General features: G+C 29.9%; 1 protein-coding gene across 2 annotated transcripts in view; it reads left to right on the top strand.

The window, feature by feature from the left end:
• Positions 1 to 14,239, top strand: part of LOC106457261 (AT-rich interactive domain-containing protein 2-like) — an 82,250-nt gene that overhangs the window by 44,036 nt on the left and 23,975 nt on the right. For both annotated transcript variants that reach the window (XM_022383106.1, XM_022383105.1), the window contains exons 7-14: positions 1,428 to 1,513; positions 3,126 to 3,202; positions 5,252 to 5,333; positions 6,416 to 6,586; positions 9,375 to 9,510; positions 10,246 to 10,392; positions 11,050 to 11,131; positions 13,373 to 13,507. In XM_022383106.1, coding sequence (XP_022238814.1) covers positions 1,428 to 1,513; positions 3,126 to 3,202; positions 5,252 to 5,333; positions 6,416 to 6,586; positions 9,375 to 9,510; positions 10,246 to 10,392; positions 11,050 to 11,131; positions 13,373 to 13,507 — 916 coding nt within the window. The remainder of the gene's footprint in view (positions 1 to 1,427; positions 1,514 to 3,125; positions 3,203 to 5,251; positions 5,334 to 6,415; positions 6,587 to 9,374; positions 9,511 to 10,245; positions 10,393 to 11,049; positions 11,132 to 13,372; positions 13,508 to 14,239) is intronic.

Raw genomic sequence — 14,239 nt, 5'->3', positions numbered from 1 at the left:
GTTTATTGTTATGTTTGTTTGATTAGTTCTTCCTACATGTAACATCTGGTATTACATAATGGACCTTCTGGTTTATTGTTATGTTTGTTTGATTAGTTCTTCCTACATGTAACATCTGGTATTACATAATGGACCTTCTGGTTTATTGTTATGTTTGTTTGATTAGTTCTTCCTACATGTACATCTGGTATTACATAATGGACCTTCTGGTTTATTGTTATGTTTGTTTGATTAGTTCTTCCTACATGTACCATCTGGTATTACATAATCGGACCTTCTGGTTTATTGTTATGTTTGTTTGATTAGTTCTTCCTATATCTACTATCTGGTATTACATAATGGACCTTCTGGTTTATTGTTATGTTTGTTTGATTAGTTCTTCCTACATGTAACATCTGGTATTACATAATGGACCTTCTGGTTTATTGTTATGTTTGTTTGATTAGTTCTTCCTACATGTACCATCTGGTACTACATAACGAACCTTCTGGTTTATTATGTTTGTTTGGTTGATTAGTTCTGTCTATGTGTACCATCTAGTATTACATAACGGACATCCTGGTTTATTGTTATGTTTGTTTGTCTGATTAGTTCTGTCTATGTGTACCATCTGGTATTACATAATGGACCTTCTGGTTTATTGTTATGTTTCTTTGGTTGACTAGTTCTTCCTACATGTGCCATCTGGTATTACATAACGGACCTCCTGGTTTATTGTTATGTTTGTTTGGTTGATTAGTTCTGTCTATGTGTACCATCTGGTATTACATAACGGACCTTCTGTTTTATTGTTATGTTTGTTTGAAGAAGCTTCTTATTGAATATTTTTTATGATAACTAAAATTTAGGAATTATTTGGCAAAGGATAGGAGATGTGAATAAATGTGATTTTTTTATATATTGATTTTAAAATATTTATAGTATAACCAAGTACTTAGGTTGTAAATTTATGTAGCGTACACATGTGTAATATTTTGTAAAAGACACTGAAAATATTTTTGTTGTAGATAATGATTATTTAATAATATTGATACAAATTTCTTAAGAATTGAATTTATTATGAAAGTTTTGGATTTAGAATATATATATATATGAAAATCGTCATACATGTATTCATTGTATTTTATTCCCAAATAACACTGTTTGCATTAGATATGTATTTATATTTAATAATATTGTGTCTTCTTTTTACCTTAGATATTGTTTTGTTTGTTTGTAATTAAGCACAAAGCTACACAGTGGGCTATCTGTGCTCTGCCCACCATGGGTATTGAAACCCTGATTCTAGCATTGTAAGTCCGCAGACATACCGCTGTGCTACTAGGGGGCCTTTAACCTTAGAAGTTGAACTTTAGAATACAAATGTTACAATGTTAAAAATCATAAATTTATGAAAAGTAACTGATAATGATACATTTGTATTTCAGGGAAGAGTCCACTTACAGATGACTGTTTTTTTAATCTTGGAGAAAGTCTGGGAACTTATAACATTGAAGGACAACGAGTATTGAGGGTAAGAAAATAGAAATGCAATGAACTTTACATCTTAAAGAAGATTACAGTTTCTTGAAGAGGAGATTTCAAGCAAACAAAAAAAAGTATCAGACTAGAATTATATTGGTGTTGAGGAGTAGAATATAAAGCTGATGTTATAATTCTGATCAGAGATAAGTTATTGAAACACAAAATGAGCTCAGGCTACTCCTGTAGTAATTCAAGGATAATCCACACATTTACCCGATTTTCACAACTAAAGATTTTAAGACCTAGTTTGTTGAAGACAAGATCCTTTAGGGCTATCTTCAATGCATTATGGGTGGTCTAGAGCATAAATGATCCCAGAAAACAATTAGATATGATATTTTTTCCACGTGCATCTTTATTTTCTCATTATAATTATTTAATGTTTTACTTTTTTTCTTCAGTTTTGTTTTTTGCATTGAAAAGGGGGGTTTGCACCCTTACACCCCCCTTCCTGAATCTGCCTCTGCAGTCTCTAAATAGTCTTGTATATACTCCAGATAAAGTAGGATATAATATAACTGTATCATGAAACAGTAGCCTCAGATAACTGGAGGAATGGCAAGGAAAGGTATATTGTGGAATTAAAACTGAAAATTTGGCTTGTGATGAGTTGAAGAAAAGAGATTGAGCACAATGTTAAACATAGTAATATATATCTTTATTAATACAAGTCATAATAGATGAATGCATGAAAATTTGGTCATAGAAGGAGAGATTTGAGTTCTGTATCTATTTTCAAGACGTCTCTTGATATTCAAGACTGAGTATAATGATACATATACATAAACAATAACATCATCCATCTCAGAGTGCAGGCACTAATTACCCACATCGTTGATGATCCCATAAGTGAAAGTAGGGAGAGTTTTATTGACAGGTATTTCTAAATGTATACAAAATGATGTAACTAGAGAAAGCAGATATGAGGTCTGCCATAAATACCTAAGTGGGACACACGTCTTGACTGTGTGTGAGTAGCACATAAACTAAAGGTCAGTACTCTACAAGACAAGTGTCCTGTAGGTGAAAATCTCTAAGCATGTATATTTGAAATTTATTTTTAATTTCAGTAAACAGTTGAAATTTCTAAGTGTAGAGAGAGAGAGAAAGAAAATATGATATTTTTAAAGTACCACATCTGTTAAGGAATATTCCAGCACCTTGACCAACTTCAGTTGTTTCCAAGTCTGAACTTAGAAAAACTTAAAACTTCTGTAGATATGAAATTTGTACTATGAAAATTATGGTATATGGTATTCATATACCACACTTACATAAGTATACATAAATAACTTAAAAGGGTTCATTGTCAATATCTGTGGAAAAATATATTGTAGTTCAAAATGTGTAACTCCACTGTTCTTGTTGTGACTTATTAGTGGTTTATTTGTAAATGAACTATTGATATAACATCAGCCTGATTATTAGTGGTGTTTGAACACAGCTAAAACCTCATGGTTCACCAAGTTCACTATATATCAAAAAAGTAAAGTTTCTGTATCAATTTTTAGAGAACTGCACTTTTGAGATACAATTTAAGTATTTTTTATATATTATGAATTGATATTTATGCATAACATGATCATGTATTTGTGATACAGATTCTTTTGATACTGCACAACTTGTCCTTTGAAGAGCATAACATCTCTGTTTTAGCAGCGAACTCAAACTGCATCAGGTAGTTTTTAAAGTTTGATTCTTGTGATAAATCAAATTTTATGAATCAGAAAATTGTAAAAACATGCTTTAAATTACATATATATATGTACTATACAGAGCTCTTTTAATTTAAGTAATATGGAACTTACATGTGTTGTACAAAATGCATTTCTTAAGAAAATTTAATCTATGACTAAATATTCCAAAGTTTCAATATTAACAACATTAAAACTTACTCCTCTCCCCACCCCCCAAAATAAAAATGTTTGACAGGTCATAAGGATTGAAAGTAGAAAGTGGATGTTCAGAAAGATGTTACAGATATAAAGGAGTGTTTCCTTTATAAATTTGCACTTAATCAACCCCCCCTCCCCTACCAAGATGGAATTGGGTGTATAATTGTCCTTGCAATGACCCATTTTTTTAGGCACAAAAACAACTTAACCTTATTTCTCTTAATGTAAATGATATAACCTATATCTTCGGAATGCTGTTTTAATAGTTCAGTTATTGACTGACATATTGTTTATTTACAACTGCTGTTTCGACATTTTAAGTTCAAGAAAGTTTAATATTATTTATGTGAGTTAAAGAGCCTGATTAAATAATAAGAATACAATATATTGTTTAAGCTTAAATTTTAGGAATACTTGTTGAATAAGAAAACAATATAAATGATATAGTGAAATAATATATTTCAGGTATCCCAAAAGCAGTATATTTGATTATTTTAAGAGATTTTATATCATATTGCATGTTAATAACAACATGTAGTGAATACTGTGTAACACCTGTTATGATATTATAAACTGTGTATTTTTCCAGTACTGTACTGCAGTGTACTAAGACTTAATAAGTACTAGCAGAGATGCAACTCTACAGGTGGCTGTTTGTGATAGTAATTACTAATTGTATTATTCATACCTCGTTGAAAGAAATTTAGAAAAAGTTAACATTTTTCTTAAAAAGGATTTTTCTGGGAAATACTGCATGGGAAAAGTGTTCGATTTTGGCAGATATAAATTGTAATGTATTAAAAGTATCCTTTATTTAAAAAATAAGTTTTTTTTAAGAACTCAATTTTTTTAGTAATTTATTTACAAATTACATCAGTAAAGATATAATCAAACCCTCATGTACAGTCCCAGTGAAAGTCTTGTTGTTGTGAAGAGACCTCATGTACAGTCCCAGTGAAAGTCTTGTTGTTGTGAAGAGGGTACTTTTATTTCAGATTGTGTTCTGTAATAAACAAATGGTTGTTGCACATAACATGTTTATTTTTGTAATTGTCTGAATCTTGAATACCCAAAGTAAATTTTGTTTGTAGTGTCATTCAGTAGATTGTGCTGCATTGTATTTATTATTTCGGTCACATACATAGATGGATTCGTATATACGTGTTACGTTCATTATAGTAAGATGTGTGTTTGCTAGCAAAAAAGTACAGTACCTAGCTCTTATTATCACTGCTTTCATTTAGTAGGATATCTTTGAAGTATACACATTACATTGCTGTTAAAACATATTCATAAGATATAACAAGTGGTAATCCTTAATAGGCATGACACTTGAAATTCTTTTAGGCAGGATTATAGTAAATTAATCAATGAGACCTTTTTATTAGCTATATTTCTGTGCAAGCGTGGGGTGCGCATATACCTGATTAGATTTTATTGCTCATCACAATCTCTACCAGCCTATCCTCAAATTGAAATTCTTTTAGGCAGGATTAAAGTAAGTTAATCTGAGACCTTGGGTGTAGTCAAATACACCAATTGAAAGGTTTGACCTCCTGAGTCCAAAACTGTAATTAGATCTAAAATCAGTCAAGAGATGACGGAGCTATGAGATAAAAGTTTATACTTGAAAAAACGAAGAAAACAAAAACTCGCAGCCATTCTATGAGCCGCTATGTCGCAGCTAAAAAACTTATTTGCTGTATGTATTTAAAAGTTGTGAATATAGAAGATTCTACATGGCTATTTTTCATAGTTTTTAAAAAGACATAAATTGTCTTTAATTTATGGGATAATAATTCTGTATTCTAATTGTTTTGACTTAATTTCAGGATGCTTTTGCTTTGTGTACACTGTGAATGGACCAGATTGAGACAGATAGCCTTAGATACACTTGGAAATATTGCCTCACAGGTAATATGTGTGTTACATCATCAACATCTTAGTTAAATAGAAGTTTTTACACATTATGTTTTTCAATAATTGTACTGTGTATTGTTTTACTTTTAGTAATATGCATTAACCGTTATTGTTAAAAAAGGATGATGTATTTCTTTAATAGTTTTGTCCCAATTACAAATACAGATTTGCCTACAAATAGACTGTAATAGTTGTCAATATAGATTTCCTTCATCAGATGATGAGTAATGTATCCATGACTTAACATTAAGATACTTCATCAGATGAATACAAATAAATAGAATCCTCAGATATCAGTAATAATTTACTTTTTGGGAACACACTCCAATGCACATCATTCCTGACATACAGTAAAAATACCAGTATCAGATGCCTTGGAGTTATGCATCTTATCCCTGTTATACAGTTGAAATGTCTTCAGCCTGTGTCAAGGATAATGTATTTCTTACATACAGAAAAGATGAATTCTTCAAATGTGAAGGATGTTAAAATAATGTACTTCTCACAATGGAAACAACTTTGTGAAATAAGTGTCAATGATAATATACTTGTTACAGTGGAGATGTCTTCATCAGACAGATGTTTAAAATAATGTACTTCTCACAATGGAAAAAAAATTTGTGAAATAAGTGTCAATGATAATATACTTGCTACAGTGGAGATGTCTTCATTAGACAGATGTTTAAAATAATATACTTTTCACAATGGAAAAAAACTTTGTGAAATAAGTGTCAATGATAATATACTTGTTACAGTGGAGATGCATTTCTCAGTTGTCAGTGTTATGAAGTTTTGACATACAAAAGAAATACCATCATTCCATATCATCAGGGTTATGTATTTTTGACATACTGTGAATGTCAGGAATAATATATTCTGACTTTCAGTTGTGATACTTTGGATGAGCATCTCAAACAAATCTCTAAATAATTAACAGTTTATACTGTCAAGTTATATTTTACTAATATTTATTGATTCCAACTTAAGGTTTAATGTTTCTGTCTTTCTTGAAGAAAGATATCTGAGAGAGACAGAGAGAAGTAGATCTGTTAAAGAATGCTCTTTCTTCTTCCAAGGTTTCTCTTGACATAGAGAAGGACCCATTGTCGAGGTTAATGTGGCGGACAGTGACCGAGGGTATCTTGGCACAAGATCGACATATCACCATTAGATCACTGGAGATTCTAGCCAAATTATGTCAATCTGAGAATAGCGAGGAAGTGATTGCATCAGAGCTTCAATATGAAGTAAGTTGGTGCTCTGTCAGAAATTTTTTTTTAATTTAAAATTTATTTTAAAGATATTATTAATAAGATTTATTTTAAGCACTTGGTTTCTAATTTTTGCTAAAATTTATTTCAAATTACACTTTGATTTTTTTTTCAATTATGTTACTTATATTTAAAATCATTTTATTATCAGCAATTGAAAATACAAACATATAATTGTTTGATTAGCTGAGGGTTTTTTTGCAGTGATTATTTGCAGGTATTTGTGACATTGTGTGCAGTCTTAATTTCAGTTTTTTTACCTGAGTGTGGCCTAATTGTTGGCATATGGCTATAAGTCATGGTTCATGTCCTGTTGCCACAAAAACACTGCATTTTGGGGCTTTGGGTATGGTATAAGAGTGACAGCCAAATCCAACTATTCTGTCAAACGAGAGTAGCCCAAAAGATGACAATGGGTGCTGTTGAATAGCTCTAGTGTATCAGTTCAGTAGGGATGGTAATGCACAGATAGATGTTATGTAGCTTTGCATGAAAATTCTAAAACAAACAGTTTGTTTGTTTTGGATTTTGCGCAAAGCTACACAAGGGCTATCTGCACTCAGCATTCTTAATTTAATAGTGAAAGACTAGAGGGAAGGCAGCTAGTCATCACCACCACTTGCTAACTTTTGAGTTACTCTTTTACCAAGGAATAGTGGGATTGATTGTCACATTATAATGCCCCCACGGCTGAAAGGGTGAGCATGTTTGGTGGGACATGGATTCGAACCTGCGACCCGCAGATTGTGAGTCGAGTGGCCTAACCACCTGGCCATGCCGGGCCCTAAGACAAACAAGCAAAAGCTTTAGTTTTTCAGTGATTTCCTGAATAAACATACTTGTTATTTCATACTATTTCAGCACGAGCTTAGTCCCTGGGACCAATCTCATAACCATTTTGTGCTTGTTATAGTATTCATGCTATAACTTTTAAATTAGTAAGCAAATGTTAACGAAATTTGGCAGATTATCTGTAAACATTACAATACTTTCATACGCAAAATATATAATTTTTTTATTAAGTCTTAAGGTTTGTAAAGCAATGTTTTTCTCATGTCTTTTTTTTTCTTTTCACATGTTGCCTATCTATCATGCAAAGTAATATTCATTAAAATACTTTTATGCATCAGAAAATTTTGAAATTTCACATGCAAAATTTTTATAATGTCGAGATAGTTATCAAACGTTTTTTAAGAAAACACTTTATATTTTATCTGTTATTATTAGTAATTAATCTCTGTACGGGTTCGGTCGATTTGACCAATCTTGTAACCACCATGAAAAATTAGGAAATTTAAATATAAAATATACTTTTTCATTCTACAATGAACACAAATTATAACACGAAAACATAAATGTTTAAACTAAATAGTTTCAATCTCATAACACTATACATTTATATATATATTTATTATTTTTATTATATTGACCTTTCAGTCGTGCCTGGCTAACAATACAGAAGTTAAAATGATGTGGCTCACGTGAACTCCTGTTATCGTATCAGTAGCATAAAACTGACCTTTGGTCTGTGCAAAGTAACTTGTCTTAGCTGTGTTTTAGTAGACTAGTATTTTGTAAAATACAGTTACATTCCAATTATTATGCATTACATATGTATATAGATTATTGCTATTTTGAAATAAGTTCTCAGACATATATTTTTACAACATAGAACAGTAAATAAAAAAGTAAAGCAAACAATTATCTCTTCTAGTTATGACCTTTGTACTTGGTTGCTGCTTGACTTAGGTTACTAAGCCTTTAAAAATTTTGCATTTGGAGGATATGAAACAAAATATTTTTTTTAAGTTTTGTATATACATTTGAATAACTAAAAATCATTACATTACATTAATACCATAGAATTCCACTATAATTTATAAAGATTAGTAACTAAGATGTATTTTAGTCTAAAAAAATATGAAATTTCGAGCAGACTAAAGACACACTCTTCCTCGTTGAAATATTGGTTCAAAAGAAAGAAATGGCACCAAGTCTGTTAAAATGGCTGAGAAAGCCACTAGGGGGACATATTGAGCTTTTGATTGGTTATTCATGTCATATATAGAAGTAAGTGTATATAAGGGAGCATTTCCAAAAATGGAAAGTGGTGGAGGGTGCCACTGTGTTTGATTTATTACATGAGCAATATCTTAGCAAATAGAAAAGATACGACGTTCTTATTTTATATTGTAGCTTGTCAATATCAGTAATTTGAGTTTCTAATTTGTTCAAAACTATAGACTTAGTATTTTGACTTCACAAACATCTAATTTGAACCAGTGCTGCATTCAACATACCATGTGACACACAAAAATTGTTGTTTATATGTGTTTTTTTAATATTTTCTTTTAAATCAAGAAATTGAGTAATATATAGTACTAAAATTTGAATTATAATCTACAGTCTGATACCAAACTTATTGGCCTAAATTCATGAAATAGCAGTTCAATAAAATTTTGAATGCGAGTCAACAAATGAGATGACATGGCCTTTCACCCATGACCCATCTCGAAAGGGTTAATGGCTAAAATCTCTATTTTCCAGTATCTCTACTTAATGAAAAATGTTTTCTTCAGCAATCACTTGCAAGTAATCATGTGACAGAAAATATTATAATTGTTTGCTCAGTGAAATAAAAAATTATTAGCTTTTTTAAACAACTTTCTGGAGAAAAATAATCATATACTAGATATAGCTTAATAACATGAAAAGATTAGACTCAAGTACTAAAGCTGGGATTTTATTTTTATGTTAACTTTAGGTTTGTGAAAGAATGTTTATGTTACTAACTATCCAGGACATCATGTTGCTTGTCCATACTCTTGAAGCATTGTATGCAGTCTCTGGTTTAGGTAAAAGGACGTGTGAAAAAATCATCAGAGTCCACAAATGCATTGGTGAGTACGGGCCGTGAAGAATGATTGTACAGTTTCACAGGCCTTTAACTGGAATTTACAGTATGTAGTTGATGTTCATGTGGACTAATTTTTCATGTACAATAAGTAGTTATTAGTTGTTTCTTTAAAACAAGTTCTGTGTAGGAGTAATCATTCCTGTTAACATTAACCGACTGATAACATAGAAGAGTGTGGCTAAATGCTTGGGAATTAAATATTCATATGTCATGATTTAACTTGTAATTATAGTTGGGTATTTATTTTTATTTTGCCTTAGTGTTTACCTAAAATTTGATGCATGCAGGAGATTAATCATTGCTTATTGTATTTATAAAAAGTATGATAAATTGTTGAAATAAACATGTTGTGAAAGCAACACGAATATATAATATATTTAAATCACTAAAGAGTAATAAAAACTTGATATGAGTGAAAAGTAAATTACAGGTGCAACATGCATACCATAATACCACTGGCACAGTATATTTTGATTATACAAAAATTACAATTTAATGCTGATGCTACATATACATTTTCCAACATGTGTGTTTTTTTAAAACATACTTTGTATATTAACATCCTATCTCAATTTTTGTTTTTAATATGAACCGTTGTAGGTTTTTTTGGTTGTTGTTTTTTTAGGAGTGATAAAGGGTATACTTTATTATATTAAATAGTAATTGTGGTTATGATTTGTACATGTTATAACATAATTGTTGATGTTTTTTGTAAAAGCAATTTTGGTAGACCTGCTAACATTTGACCCAGAGAACTGTAAAGCAAGTACACACAAAAACTTCAAGCTGGTTGAGACATTTGAAACAGTGAATGAACCTGTTTCTCAGAAGACTGTTTCTCGTCCTGGAACTCCTTCACATGCAGGTAATAAAATTGCTAAGTATTTTACAAATATAATGATAATACTTTCAATATAATTTTTGTAATATTCAAAAAGAAAAGCTTTTTTTGTGTGTATCTGTACATTCAAGTAATGCCATACAGCTTTAAGGATATTATACACTCTGAACAAAACCCTTCAGACACTCATGCTTGCTTTTCCTTACAGGGATCAGTCTGTGTTGGACTTTGAGGTATATTTTCTTGTTGTTGACAGTGCAAAACTTTGATTAATAAAAAAATGGTAGCTTTACTTTACATTATCACATTTCCAACATATTGATGGTAAAAAGGTGTTCCTTTGTATTTGATATTATTTGTTTTGAATATAATTAATACTTCTTTTTTTTATTAATTTAATATATTAGTTAAAGCACAAGTTTAATTGTATTAATTATTTTTTTAAGAGTAAAGTTTGAGATTTAATGTTATTATTCTAAACATTTAGGGCTATAAGATCATATTTGATGCATAGGATTCTTTTAACAGTTTTTTAAGATTGCAATATCTTTATGTATAGCATTTTAAATTGGTTTTTAATATATGTGTAATGACTCATTTTGAGTGTAAGTTTTTGTAATATTGGTATAAATGTGGCTATGGATATTTTACCGAGCTTTCTTTTAATATGACACTCTGAAGCATCATCTGTAACATCAAATCAAACAGAGTCAAGAACACAACCTTTGTCAGAAGTGGATTCTGAGTCATTTGCATGCAATTGGTAAGTATTGCTTGTGAGACATTTGAAATGTATTTGTATTAGTATTTTTGAGGTCATGACACTATATGTGAGATATTGTTGAGTGTGATTAATTTACTGATATGGATATTGTTTGTGAGGTACTCTGTCTAAATATATTAATACAAGAATAATAAAAAAATTATATTTTATAAAGAGAAGTAAGGATTGATATATATACATAACCTAGCTAGCTATAGTAATATAGAAAGTTTTAATGCTACAAAAAGTATTGAAACAAGAAAGTCAAAAGTACAAAAACTGAACTACTTAAAATTAAAAAAACATTATTTCTACTTTGGCAAATTACTGTAAATATGTTAATCTTAGCCAAAGTAGGGATAAAACTTTTAAATTTTATGTAACTCAGTTTTTGTAGTTTTGACTTTCTTATTTCAATACATTTTGTTGTGTTAAAACTTTCTATATTACTATAGCTAGCTAGGTTACTTATATATCGATCTCTACTTGTCTTTATAAATTTAAAAAAGTTCATTATACTTCTTTGTTTCCTTTTTAATACATATATTTTTGTGTGGGGCATGTGTATACCCAATTCGATTTTATTGCTTATCAGAATCTCTACCAACCTACTCTCAAATCTAATTATATGCCCAAAGCAGAGTATATATATATATATATATGTATACTATTATCCTTTTCGGCACTAGAAAGGAATCATTGGGACTCCAGACGGAATGGTTCTGTGAAAGAATTAGAGCAATAAGGTTCATCATTTTTTCTGTATGCTTGTCTGGAAAAAGTCACTTACTTACTTAGATGAATATTCATTGAAATAGTGATATTTGATTCATTCCATAAACATGTATATAGCGATTTAAGCATTTATTTAATATTTTTGGTACCATGATACTACATGTGTGGTGGTGGTGTGTGTGATTATATTACCAGTGTGGATAATGTTTGTGAGATACTCTGTTGAAACATATTTGTATTAGTATCTCTGTCTTCGTGATATTATATGTGTTGGTATTGTGTATAATTACATTGTTAGTGAGATACTATGTTGTTATATTGTATATGATTATATTCATGTGTATATTTTTGGATGGATTAATTATATGCAATGTTTCAAAAGTTTAGCTTTTGGCTTTTTTATTTGATTTATTTAGCTGTCATAAATTATTTTGCAAATAAAAAAATCTGTAGTCAGGTTTATAATTTATATATTACTATGTTCATAGATGGCATAATTAAAACGAACAAACCACTCCATTACTAGGTTACTATTGAAGTACCTGAGACAGAAGATACTAGACCATTGAAATAGATTTTTAATAAATAACAAACACAATAAAGCTAGTTTACACTGACTTCTCAAGATTATCTTAAACTAGCTAGATATACGAATCTCTTATGTGACCTTCAGTATGAAGTTAAATAAAAACATACATGCATCCATTCATGGTAGTCATGCTGTTTATATAATTGAATTATTTTTTTCTTATTTACATTTGTGAATAGAGAAAAATTTGAAAATATACCAGTGGTTGAAATAAAAAGAATTATAATGTGTTATAATGATTCTTTACAGTATTTTGATATATTGTAAACTTTTCTTTTTGAATCTTACAAATCTTGTATGGAAACAAAAACTTTTCTAAAAATCATTTTTATGAGAAATAGGTAAAACATTATTTTGTTTACTAATCATTTGTGATTATGTAAGATTACAAGAGCATTTCATGATTAAATACTAATTCAATTCCTCAGCGTCTTAGTGCGGTCTAAGAAGTTTCGAAAAAGCTTATTTTGTTGGAGTGAAACACAGTACAAAAGGATAAAAATGAAACAACTTAATATTCTATCAATTTATTAAATACCCCATAATGTTTTTTTCTTTTCATCAGATAAATGGAATTGAACATTAATTTCATTATCTGAATCAAATTAGCATCTGACGTACATATAAGAAACACTTTGTTCATTGAAATCTAAAACTGTCTAAAATATACAACAGATAAGTCTCATTATTTTTTCTCAATCTGATATATTAATGTTGTTGTACACATAACTATGTGTAGCATCAGAGATGTTTCTTATTAGGAGTATTGTCAATATGTATGTATACAGAGGATTAAGTTAAACATTGTCTTTTTTTTATGCTTCTTTCTTTAAAATGTTCTTAGATACTTTTAGTTGCTCTGTTTTCACATGCACTGTATTTTTTAAGATCTTAACACCTTGTTTTTATCATCCTAGGTTGGTGAATAGGTACGAAATTAGCTTGGGTCACTCAGTGGCAAGGAACGATCTGTATGCTGAGTACGTCACAGCGTGCAACAAAGCTGGACGAAAAGGAGTTGTAAATGCATGTGTCTTTGCCAATTGTGTAAAGTAGGTAAACTCTAGAAGCACTTAAACATTTTTCAGTACTATACTATCCAATGACAACTGGAATATTAAAAACAATGTATTTGTTAACCTTATCGCCATGGGCATCCTTTACTCTGCATGTCACAAGGTTTTAGTGACTTATATTCAAAATTTTATTAATCTACTTTTTATTTATACCAATTAGTATAGCATAAAATCTTAGCTAATAATATATATATATTTTAATAGTATATATATGTTTTAAGTTCTTAATTTTATAAGGCAATATTTAAAAAATCCTGAATTTACCCATAGTGTGACACATGTGACACATTTTCTCTAGGCATCTCCTCTTCTTTTATTCACTACCCCTCCAATATGATTGAACTTCAACGTAAATTACCCACTAATAAAATCATCATTGCTCAGACAAACCATAATATTTATAGTATTTAATTTTGTTTTGTTATAGAGCCATCAAATAGAAAATCAGACACCTCTTGCCATACTCACTTGTCACATTCTCTCTTTCAGGATTTGTTAATAGTTCTCTCTTATGTTTAACTCTATATTATCTATAACCAATAGGAAGCCAAGGTTTCATCCATCAGATTACATATTATATTCTGTTGTTTTCTGAATGGAGAATTGTCAATTTCACTGTTAGTACAAGCTTTTTTCACACATAAAAGATAACGACTGTCTTGGATGATTTTGTAACGGTTCTTGTCGCATAGTTAGAAAGCCAGAAAA

Source organism: Limulus polyphemus, unplaced genomic scaffold, assembly GCF_000517525.1.
Source record: "Limulus polyphemus unplaced genomic scaffold, Limulus_polyphemus-2.1.2 Scaffold309, whole genome shotgun sequence".
Classification (NCBI taxonomy): domain Eukaryota; kingdom Metazoa; phylum Arthropoda; class Merostomata; order Xiphosura; family Limulidae; genus Limulus; species Limulus polyphemus.
This window is presented reverse-complemented; position numbering and strand designations above follow the sequence as displayed.